At 31.6% G+C, this 17,896-nt stretch overlaps 1 protein-coding gene and 1 long non-coding RNA gene across 2 annotated transcripts; both read left to right on the top strand.

The window, feature by feature from the left end:
• Nucleotides 1-6,438: 6,438 nt before the first annotated feature.
• On the top strand, nt 6,439-12,784 carry LOC139484391 (uncharacterized). The gene is made up of 5 exons (XM_071268127.1): nt 6,439-7,430; nt 8,805-8,904; nt 9,269-9,442; nt 11,886-12,025; nt 12,677-12,784. Exons 1-5 carry the CDS (start codon nt 7,305-7,307, stop codon nt 12,782-12,784), a joined length of 648 nt encoding a protein of 215 aa, XP_071124228.1. The 5' UTR covers nt 6,439-7,304.
• Nucleotides 12,785-13,751: 967 nt separating this feature from the next.
• Nucleotides 13,752-17,318, top strand: LOC139486343 (uncharacterized). The gene is made up of 3 exons (XR_011655556.1): nt 13,752-13,855; nt 16,151-16,278; nt 17,229-17,318. It is a non-coding gene; the product is annotated as an uncharacterized lncRNA (long non-coding RNA).
• The last annotated feature ends 578 nt before the right edge of the window (nt 17,319-17,896 follow it).

Below are 17,896 nucleotides of genomic sequence, written 5' to 3' on the forward strand. Positions count from 1 at the left end.
ACACGCCCGCGTTCCAAGGTCGTCAAAGCTATTTTTGAGAAGACCCCTTAAAGCGACCGTTTCCAAGGCACTCGTCGTAAGAAACATGCGTTAAAATATGCGCATTGGTAAAGGGCCGAGCCACCTTAAGCGTACGTTTTATCCGTCGACGTCCGTTCTGTCCGGTCGAAAATTTTTAGCATATTCAAAACGTTGAACGGACGTCCAACGGATAAAATGTCCGTTGAACGTCCGTTGAACGTCCGTTAGGCGTCCATTTTGTACGGTACTCGTCCGTTTCGTTTCCATTTTGTATACGTTACGTGTCCGTTATACATCTGTTGGTGGTCTGGATGATAAACTCACCAACGGACTTCTACCGGACGTATAACGGATAAAACAGATGTTGAACGAATGAGATCGGACTTCTACCGGACGTATAACGGATAAAACGGATGATCAACGGATCTGAAACGGATATATGCCAATTGAAATTTTCGTCAGAAATGCCAATTATTGGTATGTCAGATTTCTTAAGGTTCATGAATTCTTATTATTCATAATCAACCTTAAAGTAAGGGCGATTCTTCACAATCAAGCAGCTCTTATTTCAGACGCTGACCTTATGCGGTATTTTGAAGAATAAACCAAAAACAGTTACACCTAAACATTTTGAATATTTATGCGATGTACATGTATTATTATTGTTGCCTTTTATTTTTCCGTATATATTGTCCATCCGTTTTATCCGGTACGCTTCCGTTAGGTGTGCGTTTTATGCGGTACTCTTCCGTTGGATGTACGTTCGACATCCGTTCTGTCCGGTAAGTTTCCGTTTCTCGTACTTTGCATATCCGGTATGTGTCCGTAAGGCATCTGTTACACGTCCGCTGTATTCGGTCAGTACATCAACGGACTCCCAATGGATAACAATTCTGTCAACGGACAACTTTTATTTTCATTCGTTAGACGTCCGTTCGTGCTTCGGTCACACCTTACCGGATAGCACGAACGGACGCCTAACGGATGAAAAAAAAGATGTCCGGACAGAACGGATGTCCAATGTATATACGGATGGTATGCTGCTTTCACGAAAAAATACTTTGGGTAGCACTTTACCAAAGAGAATAAGCCTTCTGCAAATCTCTTCGATCATAAGCTTAAGTTTTATAAAAATGTCCATGAACCAGAGTTTGAATGGTGTCGAAACTTTTATATTGACTGCTTTATTTGAATGAACGAATCAGTACATTGCTTTAAAATTAATGCACTTATATAATAGAATCGAAGAGTACATCGATAGAATGGTTATTAAATTGGGTATGTTGTAAAGGTTAGATGAAATTGTCTACGTTTTTTTATTCTTCTGTAATGTTTACTGTTTTCAGAGTGTTTTTTTGTTTTCTTTTTTAGCCATGGCTTAGTCAGTTTATTTTCGACTTGTGGGTTTTTATGTCCTCTGGGTATCCTTTGCCTGTTTTTTAGTTAAGATTTTTTTTAAAGTAAATGAAATAGCGGATAAATGGTTTATTTTTAAATAAATTGTTACCTATGTCAAATTCAAAACATTGCCAGTGTTTATCTTATGAAAGCACCAAATGTTGGACATGTCTACCGAAACAAAAACATATTCCAATAAAATCGTTATCACAATATGATCGATTTTTTAATATCTTGATGCATTATAATCATTTCCAAAATTATTTGATTTCATAATATTAATCCACACATTATGCTATCTTATAATATTATTGAGTTTTATAATATATCTTAAATTATGGCGTACCATAATATTCGTTATGGTGTAATGTAACTAGCACTTTACCAAAGAAAATAAGCCTTCTTCAAAACTCTTCAATCATTAGCTTTAGTTTTTCAAAGATGACGAGAGTTTGAATGGTGTCGATAGAGTATGTTTATTAAATGTGGTATTTTGTAGATGATAAATGATAGTTATGGATTAACCGTTTTACAGATGATATCGGATATGTTCCTTATTTCATAACTAAAATCCCCTTTCCTTTTCACGTATATGACATATCGAATTAAAGTATTTACCGGGTTTGTAATAACATGAGCAACACGACGGGTGCCACATGTGGATCAGGATCAGCATACCCTTCCGGAGCACCTGATATCATCCACAGTTTTCGTTGGGGTTCGTGTTGCTCAGTTTTTACCTTTCTGTGTTGTGTATTGGGTTCTATTATTTGAATGTTTGTCTTTTCTTTTTTAGCCATAGCCTTGTCAGTTTATTTTCGATCTATAAGTTTGACTGTCCCTCTGGAATCTGTCGCCCATCTTTCACAGAGAGTGGTTATATTGTTTTAGCATTTTGTAAGCGCGACATTTTTGTAAACTTAATAGGAAGTAACATTCATATATGTAATATATTATTGTATAAGTTTAAAGCAATTCAATGGGACGTCATATATCTTATATGAATTTACTCGTCTAAACTTAAATTGGATAAAAACAGCTTCCTTACGACAAATCACGATAATACCATATCAACCCGGCTTTTTATTAGTCTTAAATGTTGACCAGGATTCAAGTCTTGCTAGTTCACAAAGTGTCAGTCTGTTGTCTGCTCTCTGGCTGGAGTGTTGTCTCTTTTACATATATTCCCTATTTCGATCTCAATTTTATGTAATTAGACATGACGTCCTACTCGGACATATTATTGTGAATCCGGAGCAATAAGTCATTACTCTCAATAAAAAAATACTACTTAATTCGGAAATTAAGGAATACAGGTGTTATAGTTTTAGAATATTAGCCGAGATAATAGAACAATTTTTAAACCTTTATACAACATTTCTCGTAGCTTTTATATTATATTTTATTGTTTGAATCAACTGATTTACCATTCAATGAATTGCGATTAACACGTAGTGATTGATATTTGTTTGGAGTGTTCAAATCTCTATATTATAAATATTTAATATATTTATTTATATTATTCTATATTATATTTTGACTAACAAACTTCGTGTTTTGACTAGTATAATGTGCAAAGAAGTCAACGAATAAATTTGGATAAATAGAAATAGAATTTTTTTTTCGATTTTAATATTATATATTAACAAACAAAAATAAAAGTCTATTATAAATGTCGTCATGCATAAGTCATCATCCACATTTCATACAGTACTTATATATTTATTTCCAAAAGATTATTTTGACAGGTTGCACTCCCATTAGTATGTTGTGAATAAATTTTCATATCAAACGTAAATTATGTCATCTGTTTCTTACCAATTAATCATACTGCTGAACTAAATAATATTGTATTACATGACCTTGCTTCGCTTTGAAATAGTTTAATATTTACAATTTATTTCTTCTGCTGTTTTTATACTTGTATATAAATTAATTTTGTGGTTCTCAAGAACCAATATGTTATCTTAATTTTTTAAGAATTTTTTTCTGCAGATATATAGAAGTCAAATGGACAATAACTGAATTTTGATATGCAACGTGTTATGTAGGAAAATAACAATCATACATGTCATAGTGCTGTTTTAAATACTCAGGTGTATCTATCATCAAATATTGACCGACGTCGAAATAAATATGTATTGGTAATACATCAAAATGAATATCTAATTTCTACCTGCCTTTTATTCTAAGATGTAATTTTTATTTACATGTTAGACAACACAAGAGACTTTTCTTTTACAGACACAATTTTAATTTTAAAGGATTTGAAAAGAAACATTTCAAATTTGATGGTGACAGAAAAAATACGTTGTATGCATGTGTATTCGAATTAATGTACCCACCTTACCCAATATACACAAATACACATAAGCAACATTAAAACGGTCTGCAACATAAACTGAATTTGAAACAATAACAATTGCATGTAATGAGTTTTTGTGGATCTGACCATTAATTAAATTTCGTCAAATCAAGACATATAAACACGTGAAAGTAATGTGTTTCTATACCTATTGTGTACATAGTCATTTATAATTTATAAAGACGTCTGAAGGATGTGTACTATTTTTTTGTAACATTTCCCCTTGATAAAACTAATGTATTGAAAACGAGGCCAACTGACACACTTATTTTCTACATTTATTTTCTAAAACACGATTTATTCATTGTTTAAGGAACGATAATACATTTAAGAAAAATATGGCTTATAAGACGACACGATTTGTCTCCCTTGTACAAAATACTGTCCTAGATAAAAGACATTGAAGACGAAAGCATTTTAAATATGACGCGAGAAAGGCGACGATTGTCGGATGAATATAATCAATAGATGATCATAAAAATAGCATTTTAAGATTAATAAATTACGGAACTTGTTAGCAGTACCCAAAATATTGTTTTTCGGACACATCAAATTTAATTTTTTCATGCATAATTATGAAATTCAATAATATTCAAAATTATGGATACGCATAATATAACTGGAAATATTATTCAATCTCATAATATTATGGATTTTCATAAAGCAGTCAAATTTAGCCAATTCCATAATATTATGGAGTTCGCTAAGTGCCCCGACTGCATGAGTTCGAGTTCCGGCGAGGGAAGAACAAAACATTTGCGAAAGAAGATTTAAAGATCTAACATTGTTGGGTTGATGTTTAGACGAGTTATATATATATATATGGGTTAGGATTAGGGTTAGGGTAAGCATAATCATCAGAAAATTATATTATGATATTTATTTATCAGACGTTATGTTTGAAAGTAGATTGAAAATTACCAGACGGAAATAAACACTCACAATTATGTTGTATTTGGTACATGTGTAGGGGAGTACACTATATGGTACAAGACGACACTGTTCAAACTTCCCCGAGTTCAATGTATTTCCAAATCGTGAAGGTTGTCGACATCGTCCGGGAAGACATGTAAAAACTATGTAGGAAGAGAACAAGATCAGATGCCACTTAAATAACCGCACAGCAGATAGTCTTTCCCATAAAAACGGACAAATACACTGTCATAGATGTAATTATGGTCACTGCATCATGTATATAGAAAAATTAACATGACACCATATGATTGATTAATTTTCTCATAACTATCATGGACCTATATCCAACGGAGTCTTGTTAATGAAAGTCGGCCATCGTCTTTTTCATAAAAAAACGGCCAAATCTTGCATTGTTTCGGAAATATAAATAATTATTTCTTTTAACCACTTGATCAATTACAAAACTAACAAGTTTCATTTGTGTCCTCTTTTATAATGATGGAAATTAATGCACTTTTTCTATACTTTGTAGTTTGGCTGACCTCCCTCCCTTTTCTTAATAGTTTTGTCTGCTGGTCTTTGATCTTTATTTTTTTTTAAATTGAACCGTTATATTCCTAAAAAGATCCAGTTATGGAAATATGAGAAAGACTTTAAACTCGATTTACCAGATACTGGTGGATATAGTTTATTGAATGTTTCCGAGCACTTGCTTTCACCCCACAACTTTGATGGGGTTCGTGTTGCTTCAGTGTTCTATGTTGTGTTTTATGTACTGTTATCTTTCTGGTTGTGTTTTTTTTCTTATTTAACCTCGGCGTTTTCAGTTTATTTTTGAATTCTAAAGCTCCTGGTAGCTAAATAAACCAAAGAAATTTATACACAATTTTACATTTTTAATTCGACAGCAAATGTTCACTGAAGTAAAAATCTGTTACTGTAACTTAACATTTAACAAAATGAGTTTGAATGTTCCTCTGGTATCGTTCTCCCCTCTTTAATTGATATCGTGGAGTATTAATTTGTTTTGTTTATGAACTACCCAAAATTGAATCTCGGACAGTTTGTCTGGTAAACACTTGTAATATTTATGATATATTTTCTTCCTATGTCTACCCGCGAGATATCGTCAGCCTTCGTCTGATCACGATTTGTTAAGAGATTGAACTCAAGGACGTTTGAACAGTTCTGTTCTCTAAGTATTAAATATGACACAATGTGACAGTGATCATTCAATTTTGTCAAATTATAATCAACACTCAGAAATAGTAAATAAAAATATATATCATAATATAATTTCGATTATTTGCAATAACGTATTTTGTTAAAATGATATCTTTATTGTTGTTTTGTTTGGTTATTCATATTTTTTTTCTCGTATTTTTACATATTTTTAGTTATTATCTTTTTGATATTTTGAGTATTTTTTGTTTTTGTTACTAAACATACTTTTATAATTCTGTATAGCTTACACATGTCATTCGACTTAAACTTTCGGTAAACTTTGATTAACAATTTCGATTTATTATTATTACATGAAGAAAGCAGTATAACATATTAATTGGTATTGATGAATCTTTTTATTTATAAAACAGACATTGTGGTTGAGCAGTTGATCAGTCCTTTCCAAAAACGTTTAAGTCTCTTAAAATGTCTTGTTTAACTGAAATAACCTCTACTCCTTTCAAAATCATAACTGCCGTTTTATCTATATTAAACAAATAATTGGGCATTGCTTTTTTAGTTCATGAATTTTCAAAATTAGTTTTTGACGAGCATTCCTATTAGTTCCATTCTTGCTAAAAAAAAAGTATATATGCAAACATTTATAAATAGAGCCCCGAGCCGTGAGAGTATCCTTTTTGTCCTTTTTCGTATATGCTGTGTTGTATTGATTGATTGATTGTTGGTTGCTTAACGTCCAGTGTTAATATTTCATGCAATTTCAGGACGAGAACAAGTTCACAATAAATACAATAGGTAGGTCTTGTCACAAAAGAGGCCATCTGGGGTCGTGGAAATTTGCACTAGAAATGAGGGTATAATTGATATGGACAGAAATTTTGCCTTGCAACATGCCACCTACGAACCCTATGCTGTGTTGTAAGAATAGTGTTAACAAAAGTTTCAAAACCAGATAGATAAGTTTTCAATTACAGACACGAAATTTAAAAAAAAAAGTATTACAAAAAATACGGTACGTCTAAGTAAGTTCACAGACTACATTTCATCAATCAACAGAACTAATACAACTGTATAATTTTTTTTTATTCGGTCCAAGCATCACCCAATTAATGATAAATTAACCCTGTTTCACAGCTAGCTTAACCGCCTTCTTGATTGACAGTTGTAAACAATTCTGGTATATTGACATGAGCAACTTAATCAAACATACTGATTTTATGTGACAGTAATAGAAATCCAGCAGAAAATGTTTCTTGCAATACAGAGCATGCATAGCATTTACAACATGTACAAGTTTCGCCTTAAAACCGGAATAGCTAATACAAGCGCTTTACCTAACCAAAATGGCCTTGATACATTTCTACCAAAAAATGAATGCATCAATCAATAACAGGATGTATTTGTGTAGAGTTGTAACAACATGCGATTGGTTAATACAGCCTATGGCGCTTATTTGAATATTCGTTCAACCATTCAAATACTACATATAAATATCAAAGTTCTCCAAGACCGTGGCATAGTCTGCATGATGGCTCAGCATTACAAGGTAAGATTTCAAAGTATTCAGTAGTATGTAGTTTTTTCCTTTGCTTTTGTGCATGTTTTACATGTCTTTGAATAATGATGATAGTACCTAACCATTGTCATGGAACTTCTGTTCAATATGTCCTTTAAATTTATTCAAACCATTTTAGCTTTAATCCTTATGCAAATTTATTTACATGTTAAACTAATTCGATTTTAAGAAAACAAAATATGGCTTGCTAAAATACGTATATTAATGCAAACCCTACATTTTCAAATGATTTTGATTTCTTGAATACATTATTGATTTCATTATTGTAATTATTTCCAAACTTATAATGTTAGAAACTTTGAATGGAATAAATATTGTATACTTAATACGAATTTTGATAGAATCATACATCTACACCACAATAACTTACTAGTAACTAATCATATGCTTGTGCATACAGTCTGAAAACTTGAAATTTCAAATCATTTGAAAATGTTTAAAATCTCCATGTTATATGGTTTCGAAAACAGTCCTCCCATCTTAATATAGACGAAATAATATGTGGATGTTTGATTATACATTAAGTATTTAAGAAAATTGCATGTTTTTTTGTTCAAAATTACTTTAACATGTTTAAATTAGTTTGAATATGCATATAGTTTTCCTTTCCATATAACGTGTGTAGATGTAGATTCAATCATTGTACAAGAATACAAATATTGGAACAACAATAGATCCAAATTTAATTAAAAAACGTAAATCTATAATGATTTCAAGCGCATGCTTATTCACAAACATATTAATGTTTGGCTTAACAATAATAGCAAATTAATAACAAATTCGTGAAGGTTGTGTTTTGAAATAAAAATCAAAGAAAGTGGTATGATGATAATTCAAATAATTGTATGAAAAGTATAATGCATTGAAATTAATAACAGTATATTTTTACAATTTTTGAACATTAATTTAACTCTACGACACAAACCTGTTTTAACATCAAGTGTTAAAATTACAATCATACAGAATTCTATGGAAAATTCAAAGCGGAAAGTCCCTAATCAAATGGCAAAATAAAAAGCTAAAACACGGCAAACGAATGGACATCGATTGTCATATTCCTGACTTGGTACAGACATTTTTCTTATGTAGAAAATAGTTGAATGAATCTGGTTTTATAGCTAGATAAACCTCTCGCATGTTTGACAATAACATAAAATTCGATTATATTGACAACTATATGTGAATAAAATAAACAGACAATACTATCAAAAGTTAAGTGTTGAGTTGACATGATCATCTGATTCTTACTTATCATAACAATAGATATGTCAGTAATAATTATGCGAACGACTGGAATATAATTGTATTCACATAATATGTTTTACGTAATTTTATTATTTACAGATATATTTTGTTTTGTTGATTGTCATATTTCTATCAAGTAATACGTGCTATGCACAGGCCATATTAGAGGGCGACACACAAGCACTTTTCGAGGATGGAGGTAATTAAATGATAAATTTTTACATGGTTATGAACATCGAATATTACAGATTTGCATATCCATTACATATCAAAGTTGTAATAGTATGATGTTTTATACACACCTTTGATGATGATAACAGATGGACGTCCGATCAAAGACTTGCTCACCTGTTTTATTGTCGGAATAAATATATTGTTTGTGATAAGAAGATTTTAATTGTAATCTGATACATTCTTAAAAAAACACACATGACTTCATTCATGTACATTAGCTATTTCTGATTGGATTTATTTTTGTTAAGTTTATTTAAAATATTACTCTCACTCATGATAAACCACCAAATGACGATTTTAATTGATTTTTTCTAAATATATTTTTTGAGGTGGTACAGGGACTGGTTTTTCCCTAGTTTCGGCTCTTTTACCGCTGTTACTTCTTGGACCCTTACTATTGGCGGCAGCAACACCCACTGCTACAGCAGCTCAGGCAGCTCCGGCAGCTCCGGCAGCTCCGGCTGCAGTACCGGTTATGGTTGTATCTGTTCCTGTAGCGCCTAGTAAGTATAGTTTGACAATCCTATTATACATCGCCCAACAGCATAACAAATATGTTCAATGGAAAAACAGCTCGTAATCCAAATCTGAAAAATACAGCATTGTTCTAAGAGAAGCCATGGCATGAGTTCACAGTCTTTTTTTGTATGCTGATGAGGATAAAGTTTTATAAAATCTTCTGGAAGCTTATGGTTTTATTTACCTTTAAAGTTCCATCCATCCCATCAACTGCACAAAATAAAAGATTTAATCAATAGCTGGTAAACAAATACATGTAAACGTAGGAACGTCAATTGATGTGTATAATAAAAATGTCAATTTGTTTATTGCACACCAATTTGGTCTGTTGTGGAAACTTGTATCATTGACAATCAAACTACATTTCGTTGTCAAAACAATGCATGTAGCTTCTGTATTTCCGATTCATTTAGTCATTGTCATTAATTTGTAACGTTTCTGAAATTACGGTATTGCTTTATATTTTTTATTATAAATCATGTTTGTTAAAAAAAAATTAACCCATATGTTTTTTTCCCATTTAAATAGCGCCGCCATGTGTTTCGGAAAATTGCCCAAATGGATTCATGCTCTTACCAAACCAAGGAATTAGTACAACCTCTTATTCTAATAGTGGTTCAGCCAATACTAATGATAGATCGTGGAATGCAGCTCTGGTGAGTGTGTTAATTATTCACTATTTGGAAGACGAGGTTGTTACTTCAAACACAATCAAGAACCAAAAACAGTTTAATATATTATATATTCTGTAGGCAGAATATAAGATTACGATATAGATATATTTGATGTTTTTATTAAACAAGTGACATTACAAAATTCTTAATACCTGACTTAAGTACGTGTTATGAATGACTGTATTATCTGCTTGTATATACGACGAATGGCAACTTTCATTGAAATTGATAACAGTATATTTTTACAATTTTTTAACATTAATTTAATTCTACGACACAAACCTGTTTTAACATAAAGTGTTACATAAAATTACAATCATACAGAATTCTATGGAAAATTCAAAGCGGAAAGTCCCTAATCAAATGGCAAAATCAAAAGCTAAAACACGGTAAACGTATGGACATCGATTGTATATAACAATAGATATGTCAGTAATAAATATGCGAACGACTGGAATATAATTGAATTCACATAATATGTTTTACGTAATTTTATTATTTACAGATATATTTTGTTTTGTTGATTGTCATATTTCTATCAAGTAATACGTGCTATGCACAAGGATTGTTCGAGGATGGAGGTAATTAAATGATAAATATTTGCCTGGTTTATATGAACATCGAATATTAAAGATTTGCATATCCATTACATATCAAAGTTGTAATAGTATGATGTTTTATACACACCTTTGATGATGATAACAGATGGACGTCCGATCAAAGGCTTCCTCACCTGTTTTATTGTCGGAATAAATATATTGTTTGTGATAAGAAGATTTTAATTGTAATTTGATACATTGGTTATGTGTGTATTTTTCTTCAAACAAACACACATGACTTCATTCATCTACATTAGATATTTCTGATTGGAATTATTTTTGTTAAGTTTATTTAAAATATTACTCTCACTCATGATAAAACACCAAATGACGATTTTAATTGATTTTTACTAAATATATTTTTGGAGGTGGTTCAGGGACTGGTTTTTCCCTAGTTTCGGCTCTTTTACCGCTGTTACTTCTTGGACTATTAGCGGCAACAACACCCACTGCTACAGCAGCTCAGGCAGCTCAGGCAGCTCAGGCAGCTCAGGCAGCTCAGGCAGCTCCGCCTGCAGTACCGGTTATGGTTGTATCTGTCCCTGTAGCGCCTAGTAAGTATAGTTTGACAATCCTATTATACATCGCCCAACAGCATAACAAATATGTTCAATGGAGTTATTCTGATAGTGGTGCAGATAAAAACAATGATAGATCGTGGAATGCAGCTCTGGTGTGTGTGTTAATTATTTACTATTTGGAAGACGAGGTTGTTACTTCAAACACAATCAAGAACCAAAAACAGTTTAATATATATATATATATATATATATATTATATTATATTATTCTGTAGGCAGAATATAAGATTACAATACAGATATAGTTGATGTTTCTAATCCTTTTGTAACAGTGTATGTGCAATGTTCTTGATCATGTCACTGAAGTTGTTCCTATATTTGACCTATAAAGTTCATTTGTTGAAAGTCTGGTTAACAGCAATTTGGTCTGTTGTGGAAACTTGTATCATTGACAATCAAACTACATTTCGTTGTCAAAAGCAATGCATGTAGCTTCTGTATTTCCGATTCATTTAGTTATTGTCATTAATTTGTAACGTTTCTGAAATTACGGTATTGCTTTATATTTTTTTATTATAAATCATGTCTGTTGAAAAAAAATTAACCCATATGTTTTTTTTTTTCATTTAAATAGCGCCGCCATGTGTTTCGGAAACTTGCCCACCTGGATTCATGCTCTTACCAAACCAAGGAATTAGTACAAGCTGTTATTCTGATTCTGATACTGGTGCAGCCGTTGCTGATGCTAATGATAGATCGTGGAATGCAGCTCTGGTGAGTGTGTTAATTATTCACTATTTGGAAGACGAGGTTGTTACTTCAAACACAATCATTGATTGATTGATTGTTGGTTGCTTTACGCCGCGTTAGCACAAAAAGGCTGTATCGCGGCGAGAGCTAATTTGAATATTTTTACAATTTAAAATAAGACAAAAAGTCCTTCAATATACTAAAATTATAGAATAAAGCAAATTGATTATTTACAAATAAAAATCAATATGAGTAAAATAATGTGATAAAAATTAAAAAAGGATTCCAACATGACTCGGAACCCATAGAAATATTATTTCAGAAGAATTTTTAAATTCCTCATTACATATAAAATTCTTAATACCTGACTAAAGTTCATTTGTTGAAAGTCTGGTTAATTTATGGTTATAGAAAGTGTTCATTTGTTTTATGTTTGAAGTGCATTTGACGCTCTGTATGATGTTGATCGCAGTCGCTTTTCAACACAATAATAGTTTGATAATAGAGTATGATAGTAGAAACAAATACCTGAATGGTCTTCGACGTAATACTGGGACATAATTGGAGTCACGAGATGCATTATATGGGAGACATATGAAGATGAATAAGGAGTTTATTATAAAAAACAAAAACAAAAAGACATCAATGTACGAATATCATCTTACTAAATTTCAGACGGATTGTACCATGACACCGGGTGCCTACCTGTGGAGACCAAACACTGAACAAGAAGCCGATGCTGTTAGAAATAAATATACCTTGCGTAAGTTGAGAATTTTATAGTATTTTCTATTAAAATAAAGTTATTCATGTATTCAGTCATCTCGAATTACGAAATAAATGTGATAACAAAGATAACAAAACATGTGATAGCAAATCTAATCCGTTAGCAAGATGTTTGAACTAATACATTAATCTGTATTACGATACAATTATCTCTTCCCAAAGACGTTCGAACACTAAAGACAGTTCACAGGTTATGTAGCTGCTGGGGGAAGATGGGTGCATTATTTATTTTTTCTAAATAAAAGAACAAATGTGTAAGACAGTCATTTAAAGATCAAAATTAGTTCTGTATTTAATTGTTCAATTAGCGCAATGCAAATTTTGTAAAACATAAAGGTAAACATAGTCCCTCGACAGCGGCTCGATCTAATTTAACTGTCCCTTATTTAAACCCTAACGCAATCATTGTATAAGGTCATGTGCTGCGTTCAAAGCATTTTTCTGAATTGATCATTTCCTTAATGTTGAATTTGTGTCATCTAATTACATAGACAAATAAGGGGGATAGTTCCACTACAGCTAACTGTATCATTTCTCAACCATTAGGCAGTCATTTCATAAGGCAGTAGATTGTTATTGTCGCAACCAAATAATACAGGAACATCTATTTTAACATCATTTCAACAGTTTTTATTATTTTGAAAGAAAAAAAGTTGTCAATGTTAAATGCATGAAAAATGTAGAGAGAATCATTTCCCGCCAAAATTTCAATGGCTTATATACCACGTTCTACATGTAGCTCTGATAAATTATCACTCAAAAAAGAAATGTTCCAATTAATTCCATAATGTAAAGATAACCTCTGATTATATTGACATTAAGTCAGAAATCTTGAAAACTTAAATCTTTATTTCACGAGTGTATATAGTGTTGTCTATTATTTATGAACTACGAAGAACATATATGTAATAAATCTTCTGACTTTTGATGAAGCTCATTTAAATTTTCTTGTTTTTACAGCCGATGATGAATTTGTGTGGACCGGTGTAAATTTAAACGCGGATGGGACCTTCAGATTTGCCATAGAAAATGGTCTATTAGATTTTACAGACCTCCCATTTGGAGCAGGTAAATTTACTTTTTTATGATAAAAGCAGCCGTTTATGTAATATGAACACACCATTCAGAAAAGCAATTTAGTTTTTACATCAATTTCTGTTGGTGTTATTAACCTTCGACTTTATTTTGACACAATTTATTTTTAAAGAGATGCAAAGTCATACTTTCGGAAAAATAGACATAAGTAGTTATGATTGATGTATGTAAATACGACAACAGATACACGACAAACACACACAAGTATCATTCATATGACATCACATTGTATTGAACAATAGATACATATGCATGAAAAAGGTCGTTAACAATTTTATAAAATAACCAGGATTAGCCATCAATAATTTTTCATCCGGTCAACAAAAGGCTTAAAAATAAATATTGATTGATTGTTGTTTGCTTGGCGCATTAGCACAGAAAGGCTAAATCGCGGCGAGAACTAATTCGAATATTTTTACAATTTAAAGCATATTTTTAAAATAAGACAAAAAGACTTTCAATATACTAAAACTGTAGACTAAAGCAAATTGATTATTTACCAATAAAAATCAACAGTAAGAAAACGTGATAAAAATTAAAAACGATTTAAATATAATAACATTTTTATATTCTATAATAAATTCCAATTTCTTTTAAAAATGTAACAATATTTGTAAATGGAACATTAGTAAATAGATCATACATATTATTGACATTGAAATGCTTCTTACGAATATCAGCAAAGTCAATACAATTAATTAAAACATGTTTAATAGTGTACTTGCAGTTGCAAGGTACACATTGTGGTTCATCTTCATTTCTTAAAAGATACTCGTGTGTTATTCTAGTATGACCAATACGACATCTAGAAATAACACATTCATCTTTTCTGCACATAAAATTATTGAAAAGTTTACCTAAATTAGGTTTAATTTTATGTAATTTATTATCATCTTTTTTACTCCATTCATTTTTCAATATATTAAAAACATATTCTCTAATATTAGATTTAAAATAAGTATATGGTATATCACAGTTAGATAAAGGGTCAACCAGGGCATTCTTTGCCTCAAGGTCTACAGCTGTGTTTCCAAAGATTCCAACATGACTCGGCACCCATAGAAATATGATTTCTTTCAGAAAAATTTTTAAATTCCTTATTACACATAAAATTTTGAGAATTGTTGGGTTTTAAATTTTAATATTTTATATTGCTTGTAAGAATGAAAGTGAATAAGAACATATAATAAATTTGGACTTATCTGAAGAAGCAATAAATTTCAAAGCCAAAATTATTGCTTCTGCTTCAGCAGTAAAGATGGATGCACCAGATGGCAAACGGAGCGTTGTAAAAATGAATAAGAAATACTTTTGTTTTGAATTTGACATATCGATTTAGACTGACTTTGGTTGTCAGAGGCACCAGGATTATAATTTAATACCCCAGACGCAAATTAAATTGTCACTGGTATGAACTACCATTTAAAAAAATCATTAGATTGTTTTTACAAATCTGGAGATTGTTATCAGAGCAGACAATGGGGTTTATGCCACTTGAACACATATCGATGACTATTGAGGGCATAACCGGTATCTAGTTATATAAGGAATCTGAAATACAGTAGTTGTCGTCTGTCTATGTAGTTCATAAGTGTTTCTCATTTTTATATGAATTAGATCGTCGGGTTTCCCGTTTGAATGGTTTTACACTAGTATTTTTTGGGGGCCATTTTTAGCTTGCTGTTAGGCGTGAGCCAAGGCTTCGTGTTGTAGGTCGAACCTATAATGGTTTACTTTTATAAATTGTCACTTGGATGGACAGTTGTCTCATTGCACTTATACCACATCTTCCTATATCTATTAAAAACACTGAAACTTTGAACAGGAGGTGTTTTTTTTCTTTTGAGGGAACATTACAATTTCAGTTTAGGATATTCATAACATCATTTTGTTATGACTAGAATAAGTATGTTTCTGCCTAAAACAAGATGCTAAATTAGATAGAAGCTGAGCAATGTTTTCAATTTTATTTTCTAAATCATGTAAATATGGACTATTGAGTAGATTTACTAAAGGTATACCATTCCATCTATTTCAAAAAACAAATATTCGAACACAACAGTGCCTCTGGGATAACTGTTAAGAACAAGTTATTTGTGATAATATGAAATTAATATCGTATATATCTTCAACAAGACGAGGCAAAGTATACTTTGAAGTTCATTAATTTAGTAGGACGGTTGAACAAGACTGTCTTTTATATTGGTTTTGCCCCTTTTGTGGTATTTAAGACGTAATGCGAAATAAATGGACGATTAATTATTTCAGTCGCGTCAGGCGCACCTGATATTGCACCAGATACTGACTGTGTGGGACTAAGGTTCGATGGCGGCGAGGGGGAATGGAAAGACCATGTGTGTAACACTGCTCGTCGCTACATATGCGAGTATCCACGAGTAAGTATAATCATTCAATTGTGTGGAAACAATCTATTTACGTAAAAACATTAATATAGAACTACAATTAACACATCACGAAGATTTCTGTACATGTCTCATGTAGGGCAATCACAAGACAAAGCATGCAATAAAAGATACATGTCTTAAAAAAACACCGTGTTTTATTATGACTAGTATTTTAACACGTTTTGTGATAACTCTGTTTTAAATAATCCATTTACATTTAAAATAGTCAATGTCGAGTTTTGTAGATTTTATAGGTGTCTTGCTGCTTTGGGTCACTCATCGTGAATCGTGTGCCAATTTGAAGAATATCTTTCTTATCTTGTGTTGCTGTAGGATATCAGTTTCCTAAAAAAATATTGATAAGGAGTATTTTGATTTAAATCTAAGCTATGTACTTCTGTCCAATATAATGTAAATTATTAATGTCAAGTCACAAAAGTTCGTGGTAAAGTTAGATTTACAGATATATGCTTATATAACTGATTATTTTATCCACAATGTGCATTAGATGAAATAGAATAATTAGTATCATAACATTTTAACAAATTAACATTTTGATTAATATTAATTATAAAATTATGCAATTTAGGCAAATCGTCAGTGTGGACTCTCTTAAACTAACAATGGACCAGCAATTGTCTTTTCTAATTTGAGAGAATTTTGAAGCAGTTAAACTGTTCAATTTAACTCTTTACCTAGGCGAATTTAAAAACGAAAACTTAAAGAGCAGAAAGTAAGAAAAATACCAGTTTTATGTGGTCACAAATTCAGCCGACAAGGGTGCCAGAGAAAAAAACTAGTATATGTTCTTTATAGTTAACAAATATTTTCTAATCTATACATATTTACATAAATGAGGCCGTTAGTTTTTTCGTTTGAATTGTTTTGTGTTGTCATTTGGGGGCCTTTTATAGCTGACTTTATAGTGTTTTATTTTTCAGAGAGTTTGTCCATAGAGAGTTTGCTGCAATCGTAGTACGTCCTGGAAACTTTATTGTTGCTGCCTGGTGTAATAAAAACATTGAAGCAGATTTTAGTTTTCTTTAAAAAAAAAAAACAGAAAGAATATATCAAGTTATCAAAGTAACCAGGATTATAATTTAGTACGCCAGACGCGCGTTTCGTCTACGTAAGACTCATCAGTGACGCTCATATCAAAATATTTATAAAGGTGTTATCATACACTTTTAGACGCAGAAAAATTCGAGCAACGAGAAAACCCGACCTTTCCGAACCCTAACCACTCTAAAAGGCCAACATAAAAAAAAACTTTTCACAGTGCTAATTGTGACGCTAACACATATTTTTGGATATAGAGCTTTCATTTTAATGTGTACTAGTGTTTGTCTGTTTGTCTTTGTAAGCCATGGAGTTGTTAGTTTTTTTAGCTCACCTGACCCGAAGGGACAAGTGAGCTTATGCCATCACTTGGCGTCCGTCGTCGTCCGTCGTCTGTCGTCGTCTGTCGTCGTAAACTATTTCAAGAATCTTCTCCTCTGAAACTACTGGGCCAAATACTTTCAAACTTTAACTGAATGTTCCTTAGGGTATCTAATTTATAAATTGTGTCCGACGTTTTGATCTATCAACAAACATGGTCGCCATTGCT

The sequence above is a fragment of the Mytilus edulis genome, chromosome 8 (assembly GCF_963676685.1).
Source record: "Mytilus edulis chromosome 8, xbMytEdul2.2, whole genome shotgun sequence".
Classification (NCBI taxonomy): Eukaryota; Metazoa; Mollusca; class Bivalvia; order Mytilida; family Mytilidae; genus Mytilus; species Mytilus edulis.

Coding starts and splice junctions, on each gene's coding strand:
- LOC139484391 (XM_071268127.1), top strand. CDS start 7,305: ATGCGATTGGTTAATACAGCCTATGGCGCTTATTTGAATATTCGTTCA. Junction 9,443..11,885: donor ATCTGTTCCTGTAGCGCCTA/GTAAGTATAGTT, acceptor TCATTTAAATAG/CGCCGCCATGTGTTTCGGAA. Junction 12,026..12,676: donor GATCGTGGAATGCAGCTCTG/GTGAGTGTGTTA, acceptor ACTAAATTTCAG/ACGGATTGTACCATGACACC.